This window comes from Lepidochelys olivacea, assembly GCF_965140295.1.
Source record: "Lepidochelys olivacea isolate rLepOli2 genome assembly, chromosome: 3".
NCBI classification, from domain to species: Eukaryota; Metazoa; Chordata; order Testudines; family Cheloniidae; genus Lepidochelys; species Lepidochelys olivacea.
Window position 1 is genome coordinate 160,245,123 of NC_140413.1, and position 17,576 is coordinate 160,262,698.

The following is a 17,576-nucleotide window of genomic DNA, read 5'->3' on the forward strand; positions in this document are numbered from 1 at the left end:
CTTAGTGTTGTGAAAAACAATATAATTATGTTGACCCTGTTCAACACTTTTTGTGGCGTTTTTGGCTTTGAAATTGAAGTAAATCCATACTAGTTTTGTAGCTGTGCTGCCACAGCTGATCGCCAGGCACAAAGAAAGAGACTTAAAAATATTTACCAGAAGCCAATGCAGAAGCTTGGGGAATGGAGCTGCAGGGGCAGGGCCTTGAGGTGTGTGTTAAACTTACATTTGTTGTTATACCTCCCCTATAATTTCCTTGTTGGAAAGAAGATTAGATCTTTCCCTTTCCTCAGCGCCTCCTTGCAGTTGGAGTGGGGTGAGATCTGTCTCATGGAAGAAAGGTTGCCTGTTATTCTTCAACAAGACAAGGGCCATAGATTGATCCTCCGTTGGACTTTCAGCATTTAGGTAGAAACAGACCTTTCAATCTCTGGGAGTAACATGGGCTCCGCCTCCTAACTAGTTCACCAGTTTCTGACTCCACAACTACAGGCAGGTGAAAAACAGACCTCTCCTTGCAAAGTTTAGATTAATAACCGAATTCTGCTGGTCTGTTGCAAACTTCTAAAATCTGGAGCAACTGGATTTCAGAGTAAAAAGACCTAAGATTTTGGAAGGCATGGGGAGCACATAACTGGCTATAGGGGGGGATCTTTCCTGCCTGAGGTACTGCAGCAGCACGTTTTCCCCTTGCAGCAGCAGAACAGCAAGTGGTTTGGCAGTGAAACATGAAGAAAGGAGAACTTTGCTTTTCTTGCTCTTACCCCCATCATCGAATGCGTGGACAGATTTGTCTTTTGTGTGACAAAGAGAAGGATTTGGTGGTTGCAGCCTCTCTAGCAAAGGGATTGCCTAGGCGTCCCTCTCCCAGTGGACACAGAAGGAGGTGCAGGAGAAATGGCAGGTGACTGATGTGCCCTCCCCTAGCTGGTGAGGGCAGACGGTTTCTGACAGTATCTTAGAGCCTTCAGCCTATGTCCTCAGTCACTGAGGACCAGTGTGGCCACAGAGAGATCGTGTTGTTTGTTTGCAGATGGGGAACAGCAAGGTGAAACCAGTGAGGGGGGACTTTAGGACCTGCCCTCAGCCATTTATCTAGCCCTCTTCTGTGTGCTTTGAGCGGTTTTTCTGTTTGGGCACATCTCCACTCAAGAATCCAGCTCACCTGTCTATCCGGTCTTATCGCAGATTCTCCAAGGTTGGGGACTGCTCACTTCCAGGGTATGGCTTGAGTCAATTCAGTTTTATTAAATCACATATGACATATGCAAACACAAAAAGAAAAACTCCATTTAAAACAGCAACATCCATATAATGCATTAAAATGTCAATCGGAACTTCTTCAACGTAATGTGTGAAGGGCAAAAACTGCCACTGATTTAATTACTGGTGATTAAGAAAATACTAAAAACATTATCTCTTTTGTATAAAGTATTTATTACCATCTCAAAAGGCAAAATCTAACATGCACTCAAAAGCTGGGAAATTCTACAATCCATAAGAGGACGTGGATCTTCCAACACTCTCTATTTATATGGGCAAAAACAAAGATAGGAAGGAACCTTTCCATAGCAGCCTTTAAGGACAGCAATTTCCATGGTTTGAAATCTTAACTGAGTATTGCCTTACATAAATGAGGATTTGATAACTCATTCAAATATGGTTCAAAAACATGGGCAGTCTTCAAAATCCTGAACCATAGCTGCATCTTCGTGTTTGGTAGTATCTGTCACTCTGAGTAGTTGACTTAAGTTGATGTAAAAGATATTGATAATAAGTAAATAATAGAAAAACCTAACTTAGCTATAATAAATTGAAGAGTCTTCTACCATGGACATAAGGAATACCCGGGTTGTTCTCCATCTCCTGAAGGTAAGGACAGGACAATCTAAACCCTGGAAGTACCTCTCAGGCTCTCTGACCAGTGGAACCTTGGTTCTCATGGAACCTTCCTACCTGTGCCACCCAAGCACCCCTCCGCTTCCTTCACTGGGGGTACTGCCTCTCTCTGTCAGGGGGGAGTGGAATTCTCTCCAAGATCCCAAGTGAAAAAGAGCTGCCTTGAATAAGGCTAAAATTAAAACAGAGGGAGGGATTGTTGGAGAACTCACTAGGTCTCAGAATGCATTCCAGAGTTCCTGTATATATCCCAAGGAGTCCAAAGAGCCCCAAGCAAAAGGAGAGATATTGCCTATCCCCTTAACAAGAGGATGTGCAAAAAATGGATGCAACAAGCTGTACTCCATTTCCTCTCCTCGCCATCACAGAAAAAAGCCAGAGGAGTTGAAGGTAAGATTCAAGGCCCTGATGGCTAAAAGGAAAAGTGCCTAGACACATGTGACTCACCCCTGCGATCCTAGGTGTAAGTCTTCTGAGACATTGCAAAGTGTGTGGCAGGGTGTTTGTTTTGATATTGGTGCAGTTGTTGAAGTCCATCTGGTTATAGCAGGAAAACCTCAAAAGAGGTCTTGAAGAGTAAAATGAAGTTGGTTAGACTTTATCCATTATTAGTCTAACCTTAAGTGAAAGCTTGTTCCGTTTGAGCTGGATCCCCTCAGCTTTAACGTTAGATAGTGGTACTCGGCTACTTTGTTATCTACATTGTCGCAGAGGAGTGCAGATCTCTTGGCAGTTTGTAGATGGAGATGTGGTTTCTAATGCAGCTGGGACCTGATTCTTGGCAATTCATTTTCAGCCCATCAGAGAGAAGCAAATATCTTGTTCTTATGGGGCAATAGACTACTTTGCCAGTCCCTTCTATATTAGGATTTTTCATAGACAAAAGGAAGCTGAGACCTGACTTCAGGAATGGGACCTTCAACCCTGCCTTTAGTGTGTGACAACTTTTTGGACTACCAACCATGAGCTTCTTCACGTCCAGGAGGCACAGCAAAGTCATTCTTGTCCAGGAGAAGATACTTGAAGGTTGCTGCCATGGAGACACTGTCCAGCTGAAAACCCGCGTGTAGCTCTAACCATTCCTACTGTTCTCACTGTAGTCAGGTCCATCTGGAAGTGAAAAATGAGAGGCCCCATTATTACTGCGTAAGGGGACTTATTTTACAATAACAGCACGATAGAAGAGACCTGTCCTCTTTCTACACTGCAGAAGGACTGTATTGTAGCAGTGCTTCACCATGGGTTGCCTGGCATTTAAAAGGAATTAATTGGGGAGAGTTTTTTTGGTTGTCAGTTGTTCTGACAATCATGGTTACTCTGAGGATATCTTTTCCTGAATGTCCGCTTCAAATTCCTTCCAATTTGGCAAAGAGACTGGAACAGAGACTGATACTACGATTCCACAAGTAGTAGAAATCCTCCAAGAAGGCATAGCTTTGGGAATGATAAAGTTTCTGCATTATTTTGCATCCTTTGGTTAAGAAACTGGCCGAACAACAAAAACACCTCAGTGCACCTGGACATCCAGCAATTTCTAGAACAGCCTTGTTGACCAGGCATTTTTGTGGTTATATAAAATATAACCTTATTTTAATGCCCTTAGGCAAAAAGCCATTCAGGTGACCATATGGCTGTTAACCAATGCATTGACTAAATTCTGCGAAATAGTTCTTAAACTTCAGTGGGTACAGTCTTAGGAGGGAATGCTGCACGTTTCACTGCAGACAAGTTTTTTGTAAGAGAGAATCTGTTTATTTCAGTATCTTTGTTCCCTTTCTTAAAGCTCTTACACTGCTCAAAATTCTGTTATAGGATTTGTGGACCTTGCTTCACCAAAGAATAGGAAAACTCCTCTGTCTGAACGGGGGTGTGTGTGTGCAGTAGCAAGGTCTGTACACCCAGCCCATCTGAGGCAAACGAAGGGGTATATGAAGGTGTTCATGTACTTAAATTTAAAAAACTGTAAACTCGTTTCCTGAAGTAGGCATATGTTTTAAATTAAATCTAAAAATCTTAACCTAAACTGGAGAGCAACTTCAGAGGAAGGAGTTTAGGCTGCTGCCAGTGTCTGAGGTCTGTCTGCTTCAGGCAGTAAGCATTGGGCCTTCTGCATTAAGGATCTATGGACCTTGCTATTTAAGAGAGGAAATTTTCAGGTAAGCACAAATAAATAATCCTAATCTATCTCCTTTTCTAGCCTGTTTTCAGGTTCCATAAATACCTCCAGTGCCTGTCTTTGTGCTTGTCCTTGTTTTCCCAAGGGGTTGGTAATTAATGAGTCTAGTCAGTTTCACTGCTGCAGTTTGGACCCTTATGGGCAGCAGGGAAAATGGCAAGAATAGTCCTTGCTTTCATTCTGAGTGCTTGGGAAAATGTGAAAATGGCAAGAATGGTCTCTTCTGCCCATAAGGTTCTGATCTGGAGCAGTGAAAATGACTAAACTAATCCCATTTCCTCAGCTTTGGCTAGCAGCAATGAACAGTGACAAAGGAACTGGATCTGTGTGCAGACTCAGTACTGCATTGGTTCAGAAGGTTAACTCTGCACTCTTTACGTGCTGGGGTGATTTAGTGGAGTTGGGTGTTTGTTTTGTTTTTGTTTTCCAAATCTATGAAGAGACTTTTCAGTGTGGGAAAAGACAAACGCCACAAAGGATAGTGGGCAAATAGAAAATGTTTTCAAATAATGGAGAGTAAAAATACCTAATAAATACTCCCCTGATTGACCAGTTATAAGCTGTGATCACTATATGCTGCATCTTTAATGAGACTTGGGACAGACTCATGAGACTTGACACTAGTGTGACTACAGTGTCATGGGCCAGTACTCAGCTGGAACATTTCAGGGTTTGGATCAAGCCAGCAACTGACAAGGTGTTGAATACCATAAACACCTTAATATGTCAAATAGTGGATAAATATCTTAAGACTTCACTCTAATGAGCTGTCCTACCATTTTTATTGCTCAGCACTATCTTGCATTTTACACTCTACTACCATTTTAAAGTGATTCAGTAGGCAAAAGGAATGCCTGCTGTATTAACTAAACCGTCAGTATTAATGACTAAATAGAATTAAAACAAAGGCACTTCTTCATAATTGGCTGTCAGTCCTGAAACATATCACTTTAATAAGGGAGGCTCTTACATTCCTAAAACTACAAAGAACTGGAGGAAAATATTCTTATTATGGTCAATTGAATATTTTATTTTCAAACTAGCAGTTGGAAGTGTCGTAGCTGACTATGGCACTAGGATCCAGGAACTCTGAAATTCTAATCCTAATTCTGTCATGTTCACTGCCTGATCCAAGGCACCTCACCTAACTTCTGTCTTATTTAAGCATCTTGTAAAACTTGGTTAACAATACTTGCCTACTTCACAAGGGTGTAAAGACTGGTTCCACTGCATAAAGTTCCTACAGTGCTTTGAAAATTAAATATTGCATAATTGCTAGGTATTGTGCATAATCTAAGGTATGGGCCATATTGTAGTATTTTGCACAGAACTCTGTCAACAAAATAAAGGAAGAATATAACATTCTCAGAATACTTACTAGTACTTCTCTTTGTATGCTAGGGATCTTGGAAAGGCTTTTTTGTGTGTATATGGATCTACTCTATAGGGTAATAACTGCTCACTTACAAATAGAGATTTATTCTCGAAAGAGAATGTTTTGCTTTTAAAAGATAATGGCCAAATCATACAGGCCTGAATTGGGTAGAAATCCTGTCGAAACTCAGGACTAAACAATTTGAGCTGCTGTCAAGACAACCTCAGCCAAATTCTAATGTCAAATATTGACTAGTCTTTTTAATATATATGTATTTGTTTTACTTAGGATACACACCAGCTAAAATTGCTTAAAACATTAGAAGGCCATGCATATGGTGTTTCTTACATTGCTTGGAGTCCAGATGACAACTACCTTGTTGCCTGTGGCCCAGATGACTGCTCTGAGCTTTGGCTCTGGAATGTACAAGTAAGCAATCCAATATTAATACAAAATTTCATGTTTAACTCTAGCAGTTGGCTTTGTTATGCACTGGAACTGTTCAGTAAGGATGAAATCACTTCAGTAAGCTTGTTTCTATATAGGTGAACATGGAAACATTTGCAGTTTTTCATTTTATTAAAAATGTTGCTAATAGACCCAGATCTTTCCCAAATCTAGGTAGAATATAAAATGTCTATACTAAATGTTAACAGAACTGAAACTAATTTGTCAGTGAGTCTACTCTCCATGGATCTTCTGTCCTTTCAATTCTGGAATACCAAGGGGTGACTGTAATGTTTCCATTCCAAGTGATCATCCACACTAGAGAGAAGTTACTGTGTGGTGTTTCTGAAGTCTGGATGATACACTTCAAGAGGATTTATAAGGAGTGAATTCCTTTAGTGCCATGGTTTTTACAAAGATGAGTTGTAATGTTTCTAATGTTCAAGTGACATTTACAGGGCTTATCTCTGAGGTGAGGAAGTAGCCAGGAATCCAAGTTTTGTGGTTTCTTTAATTTTGTGATCCAAGTGGCCAGTGTGGTAGAGTCTGACCCATTCACATAGTGCTGAAATGCTTGTAGGTGTGATCCAAGAGCATTTGGTCCTGTCTCTTTGTTCAGTGTGTGAGACAGTTGAGAGAGTAATTTACTTTTGGCTTTAGAAGAAGCGTGTGGCCCATACAGACTGTGTCTGGCCTAAAGGACAAGTTCAGATTGTGAAGAATCTAAGGTGTCATTTAAAATAAAAAGGTTTCTAGCACCTGTGGCTGCAGAGATCACATTTGAAATAAAGTTAACAGTGTAAACCAATAATTATGTTTGCAGACAGCCTGAAACCATGACTGAGAGGTAAACTCTGTTCCTTATTAATCTCTGTTGGAATGTTGACTCTTAAAAGACCTTTCAGTATCAAGGTTACATATTCCATTGCTGATCATTTTAGGGGATGGGTGTGTAGCCCTTGAGAGAACAGGGAGTTGTTTCAGGGAAGGAAGTACATAGGGGAGAAAAGAGAGAGAAACAAAAGGCAGAAGTAGTGGCCTAAAGGGCAGCAGAGTCACTTCCTAAAATTTCACTCTGGTCAAACCTCCCAGTGATACCAGTGGGAGATCAATGAGGATTGAGGGGAGTATGAAGTTCAGAATTTATATCCCAGTAGATTTATATCTCAGACCACAGTGAAACATGGCATTTGGCCCTTTCAGATGAGTGTGACACTCCTACTTTACAATCCATGGACAAAAGTTCATCCTAGCATGGAGAGTTTAAGATGCAATATCCAGAGAATGGTTAACTGTAAGCTACTGTAAGGAAGACAACCCATTGCAGAGAAGCTAAATGAACTCTTTGCATTGGTTTTCACTGCAGAAGATGTGAGAGAGAATCCCACCCCCTACCCATTTATTTTTAGGTGACAAATCTGAGGAACTGTCACAGATTAAGGAGTCAATAGAGGAGATTTTGGAACAAATTGATAAATTAAGAGTCAGCAGGGGCAGATGGTATTCAGCCAAGAGTTTTTAAGGAACTCATATGTGAAATTGCAGAACTATTAATTGATATGTAACTTGTACCTTAAATCAGCCTCTGTACCAAATGACTGGAGGATAGCTAAGGTAACGCCGGTTTTTAAGAGGTGATCCTGGCAACTGCAGGCCAGTAAGCCTAACTTCAGTACCAGGTAGGGTGCTCTTAAATTATGGTAAAGAACAGAATTATCAGAAACGGCAATAAACATGATGTGTTGGGCAGGAGTAAACACGGCTTTTGTAAAGAGAAATCATACCTCTCAAATCTTTAAAAATTCTTTGAGGTGGTCAACAAACATGGGGACAAGGGTGATCTAGTGGATATAGAGTACTTTCAGAAAGCCTTTGACAAGATCCTGCACCAAAGACTGTTAAGCAAAGTAAGCAGTCATGGGAAAAGAGAGAAGGTCCTCTCATGGATCAGTAGCTAGCTGAGATAGGAATAAAGGATCAGTTTTCACAATGGAGAGAGGTAAATAAGGAGCATCCCCCATGGATCTGTCCTGGGACCTGTCCTGTTCAACATGTTCATAAATTATCTGGAAAAGGGGGTGAACAGTGAGGTTGCAAAATTTTCAGATGATACAAAATTTAAGCAGCTTTGGACTATTTGAGAAGAGTTACAAAGGGATCTTGCTAAACTGGGTGGCTGGGCAACAAAGTGGCAGATGAAATTCAGTGTTAAGTGCAAAGTAATGCATGTTGGAAAAAATAATCGCAACTATACCTATAAAATGATAGGGTCGAAATTAGCTGTTACCACTCAAGAAAAAGATCTTTAAGTCACTGAGGACAGTTCTCTGAAAACATCCGCTCAATGTGCAGTGGCAGTCAACCTAATAGAATGTTCGGAACCATTAGGAAAGCAATAAATAAGAACACAGTAAATAATATATATACACACATACACATGCCAATATATAAATTCATGGTACACCTACACCTTGAATACTGTGTGCAGTTCTGGTCTCCCGTCTCCCCCCCCGGCCAAAAGCGTAACTGAGCTAAAAAAATGAGATAAGTTAATGCAGGATGGGTCCATCAATGGCTATTAGCCAAAGTGGTCAGGGATCCAACCCCCTTGTTCTGGGAGTTCCTTAACCATCTGACTGCCAGAAGCTGGGAGTGGACAATGAGATGGATCACTTAATTGCCCTGTTCTGTTCATTCCCTCTGAAGCCTCTGGCCCTGGTTGCTGTTGGAAGACCGGATACTGGGCTAGATAAACCACTGGTTTGACCCACTATCACCATTCTTACATTCTTAAGATTTTTGGTACTCTGCTTTCTAGTAAAAAATAATGGACTGTCTCTGCATTCTTTTGGTTTCCTCTTTTCTTCACTCTTTCTGTGCCTGTCATTTATCTTTTCCCTTCCTTCATTGATCTTTCACTTTCTTCTTCCCTCAAAATCCATTAAATACACTCACTGCCTGTCCTGGCTTCAGATCTGAAGTGGAAGCAAAATGAGGCGGAGCTCATTGCAGCAGCTGGAGTCAGAACATGGCTGACAGTTTCCCATGCTGAAAGAAAATTAGAATGACCCCAGCTCCACCTCCTTGTTGCTCCCTAGAAGACTTTCATAGTGTGCAACCTTTTTTAAAAACTTTTTTAACCTTTTTATTCAATTAATGCAGTGAAATGTCCATAATTAGAAACACTAGGTTAAGTTTTCATGCACATCTGTTAATTATATGTCTGTAGGGGTGGGCAAAACTGGACTTTGTAGTGGTTGATTTTCTTTGTTTCCTCTCCAGACTGGGGAGCTGAGGACAAAGATGAGTCAATCTCATGAAGACAGTTTAACCAGCGTGGCTTGGAATCCAGATGGGAAACGCTTTGTAACAGGAGGGCAACGTGGACAGTTCTATCAGTGTGTAAGTTCTACCTGTGTGTTCATGTCCTCTCCGAACACTTGCTTCATTGCAGCTGAAAACAGCAGATTGTACTTAGGAGTAAAAACTAGGGCTGTCAATTAATTGCAGTTAATGCCTGCGATTACCTGAAAACAAAATTAGTACTTAACTTTTTTTTTTTTAATTGCATATCTCTGGGCGGGGAGGTAGCCTCTTGTGGAGTGGGGGCTGAAGCCCTGAGCCTATATTTAATATATGGAAAATATTTTAAAATATTTAAATAAATGGTATTCTATTATTGTTTAATAGTGCACTTAAAACTGTGATTAATCACGATTAATTTTTTTAATCGCTTGACCACTCTAGTAAAAACAGGTGTAACATGGTTAATGGGTCTGTTTTCTCTATCTGTTGAGGTAGTCACTAGAGAACATGTAATGAAAAATAATTTAACTTGTTATAAATTTAGTTACCCGTGGAATCTTTTGGCCCTCCTACGTTTGGAGGTAAAGTAGCATGTATACTAACGCCCTGACAGACTTTTTCATTCTTTGGTACCAAAGCAGGAGTATTACTGAAACAAACATCAATATGCTGGGTCAGTTTAGTTGATTTGAACAACTTCTTTAGCATTTGCTGACTTTGGTTCACAGGAATCATTGACTAGTGAACACTTTAGGCCAAGGAAGCTAGCTTTCTATAGAATTCATATTGACTATTTAAATTTCTAGCGTGCGAAGCTATCATTTTTTAACTATTTACATTTAAAAAGGGAGGGAGGAATCAGTCCTATGGATATGCTATGGAGTTCCATCCATTTGGGGGTCCGATTTCTTGCTGTCTGGGGGTATAGCAATGGCGTTGAAAGAGTTGAGGTCTTCGAATAACTGGCTGACTTGAGCCAGGAGTTTAGATTTCGACCATGTCAAACCTCAAAGGAAATGGGACAGGGGATTCTCCTGTCTCTGTGTTGGTTTGAGGGTGGAGATGGAAGGCGATTCCAAACAGTATACTAATTCTCATGATCACCAACACTTTATCCGATACGGGACAAGAGAACTCTTCTCTCGTGCATCATTCTTTTAGTTACTCCTACTAAAACCTCTCATCAAAATTCCTAAGGGTATGTCTACACTGCGAAATTAGGTCGATATTATAGAAGTTGATTTCTAAAAATCAACTCTATACAGTCAATTGTGTATGTCCACACTAAGCGCATTAAGTCATCGGAGTGCGTTCTCACTACCGTGGCTAGCATAGACTTATGGAGCGGTGCACTGTGGGATAGCTATCCCACAGTTGATAGGGGGGAGCGTTGAAACATTTGCAGCTGCGGGAGGAAAAAAAGGGAGAGTAGTAATGGGTAGACTTTCACCTTGAACCAAGCTGTTAACATTACATAGCACATGTGCCTTCGGTACAAGGTCGCATTTTGCCTCTTGTATTGAGGGCCTGCCGTTTTGCTGTGAGAGATCACACACGCAGGGCCAGGCAACAGAATTCGGCTTGCAGGCAGCCATGGTAAGCCACAGTCTTTCGGCTTCTTCAATCTTCATACCTTGTGGGAATGGTTTCAAACAGCAGCACCCTCCTTTCCCATACCAAGCACCCGTTGGGTTGGCCATTTAAAAGGAGGGGCTGCGGTTTTCAGGTTAACAGGTAACACAAACCCAACTAACATCCCCCTCCCCCGAATTCTCTGGGATGATGGCTTCACTCCTCCTCCCACTACGTGACTAGTATCAGGGAAGATCCTTGCTGGCCAAACGCAAACAGCTCAGTGTGAACAATGCTCCCCCTGCCCCCGGCATGGCTAAAAGTGGGGATGATTTCAGCCAAAGGCAAACAGCCCAGCAGGAACGGCCACCTCTGAATGTCCCCTTAATAATGTCCCTGGAGGATTTGCACTCCATCCCCAGACACATTAACGGACTTTTCTAGTAGCTGTATTGGCTGCGAATGCATCCCAAGTCTTCAGGGCAAATTAATCATTTAAACACACTTGCTTTTAAACCATGCATTATATTTACCAAGGTACACTCACCAGAGGTGCCTTCTCTGGCTTCATGGTCCGGGAGCCCGGTTGGGAGTGTATTGGCTCCAGGGTGATAAACAGTTCCTGGCTGACAGGGAGAACAGTTTCTCTGCTTGCCTGTTGTGCACTATCCTCCTCCTCCTTGTCCCCAAAATCCTCATCCCAGTTGCGTGAGACTCCCCCCTTGCAGGTGTCCACAGATGGGTGGGGTAGTGATAGGGGCACCCCCTAGAATTGCATGCAGCTCATCACAGAAGCGGCATGTCTGGGGCTCTGACCCGGAGTGGCCGTCTGCCTCTTTGGTTTTTTGGTAGGCTTGTCTGAGCTCCTTAATTTTCACACGGCACTGCTGCAGGTCCCTGTTATAGCTCTGTGCATCATGCCCTTGGAGACTTTTTTTCAAATATTTTGGCATTTCGTCTTTTGGAACGGAGTTCTGATAGCAAGGATTCATCCATACAGCGAGCAGATCCAGTACCTCTCATTCAGTCCATGCTGGAGTTCTTTGCAGTTCTGGGACTGCATGGTCCTCTGTGCTGATGAGCTCGCCATGCTGGCCAAACAGGAAATGAAATTCAAAAGTTCCCAGTGCTTTTCCTGTGTACCTGGCTAGTGCATCTGAGTTGAAAGCGCTGTCCAGAGCAGTCACAATGGAGCACTCTGGGATAGCTCCCGGAGGCCAGTACTGTCGAATTGTGTCCACACTACCCCAGATTCAAGCCGGCGATGTCAATTTCAGTGCTAATCCCCTCCTCGGGGAGGAGTACAGAAATTGATTTTAAGAGCCCTTTAAGTCGACAAAAATGGCTTCATCGTGTGGATGGGTGCAGGGTTAAATTGATCTAACACTGCTAAATTCGACCTAAACTCATAGTGTACACCAGGGCTTAGAAATCTAACTTAAAAGAACACCTTGGTTATATTTCCTTCCTAAACAGGATCTAGATGGTAATCTCCTTGACTCCTGGGAAGGGGTGAGAGTGCAATGCCTCTGGTGTTTGAGCGACGGGAAGACTGTTCTGGCATCGGACACGCACCAGCGAATTCGGGGTTATAACTTTGAGGACCTTACAGACAGGAACATGTAACTACCTTTTTTCTTACAAATTCTTAACTCTCATAAATCTAGTCCGATTCCCCTGTTGAGAAAACTGTTAGTCTGTGTAATGTATCAGAACATCTCTCTACATTGTACACTTTCTCTGTGGACCCAGCAAATACTGAAATAGAACTAGATGACTTAAACTCAGTTCTGGTTGTAATCCCCTTTCAAATATAATACTAATGGCCCACTTAATTATAAATATGAATGGAAGTATTGCAACTGAAAACTTTTGTGCTTTCTTGGTGTTACTTTTTTTTTTTTTTTAAATGTCCAAATAGTAGTGCTCCTAACATTATGGTGTCTGTCCTGTGATTTCAGAGTACAAGAAGATCATCCTATTATGTCATTTACTATTTCAAAAAATGGCAGATTAGCTTTGTTAAATGTAGCAACTCAGGTAAGTTGATAGATTTAAAAATACAAATAAGACTTTTTCTTTCCACTGCTAATTTTATTTTTTTTAGAAAATCTGAGGGAATTTTGGATCTGTAATGATATTAAACAATAGACAAAGCAGTATTCCATACACAACATATGAAGTTCACAGTATGTACATATATACAAATAAACAAATGTAGGATTCTCCAAAAGGGAAGATCTTTTTTTTTTAAGGCTTAACAAAACATAGTATGAAGGGAAATATTTTGACTGTAAATTACAAAATATCTGCTGCTAGATTTAAACACTTCATTTTACTATGTTTGGCTTCCCAACGTTGCAGCAATATTCTAGAGTTATCATCCGTGGAATATTGGTGTTCCACATAACTTTTCTTTATGGACTTCCGAATTTAAGTATTTTGGAAACCCCAAACTAGAGAATTGGGTGCTAGAAAAAGAGACAGGACAAGCATTTAAGCCATTGTTCTAGTGCATGAGATCCATTCGGTTTCACATTATAGTTTGTTTTATTGCCTAAGCTTGTTGACATGCCAAAAATGAACAAATGATAAAAGTGGAATACTTCAAAGGTAGGTGCTGGATATTGTCTTACAATAAAAATAACCTTCGGCATGCTCTTTGCCCCCCACAGGGAGTTCACTTATGGGACTTGCAAGACAGAGTTTTAGTGAGAAAGTATCAAGGTGTTACACAAGGGTTTTACACAATTCACTCGTGTTTTGGAGGCCATAACGAAGACTTCATCGCTAGTGGCAGTGAAGGTAACATCGGCTTTAAAGACTTCAGATGTCAGTTGATGTACATTTCAAGCACACACTGGGTATAAAAGGGGATGATGCAATGAATTTTTAATTAATGTTAATGCTGTTACCGGCAACGATCATCTGTAAAAGAAAGTTATTGTCCACAGGAGTGAACGAAAGTGTGTCTCAGTGCTGCTGAAGTTAGATACAGTAAGGAACAGTCCTGCTCTAGCAGAAAGGATAGCCTGTATGCTCTGCCTCTTCCGTCTCTCTCCTATAATGGGTTTATAGCACTGAGTAAGCTTTAACTATGTGCGGGTATGTTGGGTTTTTTGAGAGGCATGACATTAGCAGTTGTGCTTTTGGCCAAAATAGTTCTGTAGTGAGTAACTTAAGTTCATTTGATTGGTAGTTTTTCAAAGGCAGGTGTGGTCAGATAATTTTAATTCCAGGAGAGCAGTCATCTCAACTCAAGTGGAATTAATTATAATGGGAGGAAAAACAAAGTCTCAAATCCAGCAGTTGATGACATGGCAACTCTAGCAAAGGTTGTTCTTTTGTGACTAAGATTTGTGTTTTTTGTACTTAAAAATAGTCTATGGTGAGTATAGAATTTAGTTTACCGAACCTGTCCCAAACTGCTTTCGAGTGAACTAGTTCAGGCTTGTGAGGGGCTTAGCTCCTTCAACTCCCATTTGAGATCAATGGGACTTGAGGGGGCTGACCCCTGCTCAGGCCCAGTATTTGTAGTGCACAAAGGTAAACTGAGTAGCCACTGTTTGTACTTAATAGCTCAAAGTGGAGCCTCTTCAGAAAGAGGTGTTGACTATGACACACTTTCTTACATATTTTATTTTAGTGGAAACTGCAGAAAGATCTTTACATTTTAAACCAAGTTTCTCCTCTGTCATTACCTAGTGGAAGATACCAGCTGAAAGATAGCACCTCTAATGCAGTGTCATCCTCCTCATCTTTGAGCTAGTCTAGTGTGGGGTTTAGTAGTTGTGTGCCTGAAAGTTCAGGGCTTGTGTGCCTAGCCATACTGATGCTTTGTGTGGGGGAGTGTACACGCTACAGTACACCAGTCTTTTTTTTTTTTTTTAATTGACACTTCACTTATGACCTACTATGTGTGTGACATTAATGTGGTAATGAATTTTTCCAGGTCATCTTAAGAACAGCTTTTTTTATTTTTTTTTATTTTCAGTGTCTAAAAACTACCCAGCTGTAGTTGAAGCTGATGGCACCTTATTTAGATTCGGACTGCTAGAGGCTGTTGCCTCTTTGCACTGAATTGTTGCAAATGTGGCTGCTGTGAAAGTCTCTCTGTACAAAAAAAGTAACAGATTAGAATGCCATAACCTCTTAAATGTAAAGGTATGTTGTCAGCTAGGTAGGCTTTTTGCTACCACCTGCACTTATAGGAAGAAAATAAGAAGTCTCTTTTGAAAGTAAAATTGACTTCTGCCTTAATCTACCTGGTGTGTCCTTTTTCCTTTTACACACACATCCACTGTCAAGCACCAAAATACTGGCTTGTGTTTACACTTTGATTCTCCACACAGCAGATGCTGGGCTTATGGCCCAGAATAGACAGAGCACTGGTTTTGTTTTATTTGATAACAGAATGGATACTTATCTCTATCCTCTGAAATCAGGGGATAGAAAAATGTAAACACAAGGTGTGTATTTCATGCAAATACCATAATGAGCTGATTAAGCAGAAAGCAATTTCTCTACCAAATGATTCCCAGATCCTATTCTACCAGGTAGGTCAGAGAGTTGAGCCTGTTTTGTAAGGGCCCAGGGTAAGGTGTGTTTTTGTTTTTGTTTTTAACCTTCAGAATCACATTGGATTGTGTAAAGTGTTGTCTTAGTCTGTTCCTTAAAGCTTTAATTCTGAAAAGGTAGTCTAGTAGTGTACGTACATGTGAGTAGATAGTTTGTTGTAGCTCAGTTTACGTAGCTCCATTTGAGAGAACCTGATGCAGCCTTTAGTAACAAGTCAATCTACAGGTTTGTCAGAAGCTGTTAATCTACATTAGGAGACAATATCTCATTTTAACTAGTTGGTCTTAAATAAAATGCAGTTCATTATAAAGCAGTGTGGGGGTTTTTTTTATTTGAGAGATTTGCAATGGATTATTTGACCAGTTACTATTTTTTTAAAATAGGAGTTGCTACTGTTCACAAAAGTAGGTTCTTTAGAATCCTATTTGAAATCTATGTAGTATGTAGGTCTCTACAACTTCAAAATGCCATACAAACATTTAATTAATCCTTACCTTGTGAGGTTGGTCAGTAATTGTTTCTACTTTACACATAGGGAAACCGAGGCACAGCAGAATTTTAAAGGTGTATGACCCCATTAGGTCATTTACCAAGTTGGTTAGAATTTTTGGAGGCCTCAGTACCAAGACTTGTACTTTAACTATGCTAAATGCAGCCTTATTTATTACTCATAAATATTGCATCTTAACACAAGGTCCATGTAATACACATGGATTGTCCTCTAAATATTGTGTTTATATATATCTATATATAAAACATATATAGATACATATAAATCTGTGTGTATATAATATAAAAAATTATATAAAATCTCTATAAATTTTTATATAATTTTTTATATCTATCAAGACATTGTTCATTGATCACCAGTATTTTGCTTGAATCCACTTGCAACAGCATAGCCTTAACTTAGAAGGAGGTTGATTTTGTGTTTCTGGCCATGCGTTGGCTGACCATTATAAGATTCAGTGCCATCTTAAATGCTTTCCCTCAGATAATGAGCTCACTAGCGTTGTAAGTCTTAATAAGACATGTCTGCGTTGTGCCCACACTCTTGATTAGATCCTCTCTTTAGACCTTGATTTAGACTTTAGTGAAACCAAAATCTTGTTGTGGTGTTGCACATTAGCAGGGTTCAATTTTAGAATTTGCAACACTTAATTTTTTTTGCAATACTATGTTTTAGGTCTCTGGAAGAGTGCAATTTTAATATGAAAAAATTAGGAGATTTATGTGCTTAGAACATTTTAATTCAATATTTCTCATGCTTCTGCTTCAAATCGATGTTTCTTTTAGATCACAAAGTGTATATTTGGCACAAACGTAGTGAACTGCCAATTGCGGAGCTGACAGGGCACACGCGTACAGTTAACTGTGTGAGCTGGAACCCGCAGATTCCATCCATGATGGCCAGCGCCTCCGATGATGGCACTGTTAGAATATGGGGACCAGCACCTTTCATAGACAACCAGGATATTGAAGGTAAAGCAACTTCCATGTATATTTAAAAAGAAACTGTAATAGAAAGCTTCTGTAATTGAAATAATCCATCCAGTTGCTTTGGATTTCTTGACAATAATTAAAACATACAGTAAGAATATAAATAATATAGTAAACAACCCTCAAACAAAATTGAGTTTCCTGAAAAAGGCCTCAATCATCAGACCACAAAATAATCTGTCTACATATTCCCCCAAACATATACAGCTGGAAAGTGATGCTATCAGAGGCATCCAGGAACCATTTAAACCCCCAACATGGAGCTAGAGTGGATTATAATGTCCCTAGATACCTCAAGATGGCTTAACATTGCCTGTGTTCACTGCATGTAGAATAACAAACTGTTATGCAAATATTAAATAACAAATACTAACCTCACTCTGGAAACAGAATGAGGTTATTTAGCCTTAAGTGAATTTAATGCCCCTGAAAGATACTAGATAGCCCTGGTGACTAGTCACTTCCCCAGAGAACTGGTACAGCACGGGCAGTAGAATTGCAAGTTTTCCCACCCACTGTTGTCTCAGTTCTATTGAGGAAATTCCCTGTATTACAATGAGGGTATTTCAGTTTCCATGTCTATTCAGTCCCTAGCCCTTCTACTGAGATTGCTAACAAGGTGGCTGCTGATGGTAGCTCTTGTATGAATACTTGCCACTGAACAGCTGTCTGGTGGTAATGACTTAAACTAAATCAGCCCTGTACTTTGTATTCTATTACCAG

General features: G+C 40.4%; 1 protein-coding gene across 3 annotated transcripts in view; it reads left to right on the top strand.

Moving 5' to 3' along the window:
- WDR26 (WD repeat domain 26) overlaps nt 1-17,576 on the top strand; it is a 45,589-nt gene that overhangs the window by 22,238 nt on the left and 5,775 nt on the right. For all 3 annotated transcript variants that reach the window (XM_084623516.1, XM_084623517.1, XM_084623515.1), the window contains 6 exons: nt 5,739-5,879; nt 9,180-9,299; nt 12,252-12,397; nt 12,737-12,815; nt 13,451-13,580; nt 16,650-16,835. In XM_084623516.1, the coding sequence (XP_084479642.1) occupies nt 5,739-5,879; nt 9,180-9,299; nt 12,252-12,397; nt 12,737-12,815; nt 13,451-13,580; nt 16,650-16,835 (802 nt within the window). The remainder of the gene's footprint in view (nt 1-5,738; nt 5,880-9,179; nt 9,300-12,251; nt 12,398-12,736; nt 12,816-13,450; nt 13,581-16,649; nt 16,836-17,576) is intronic.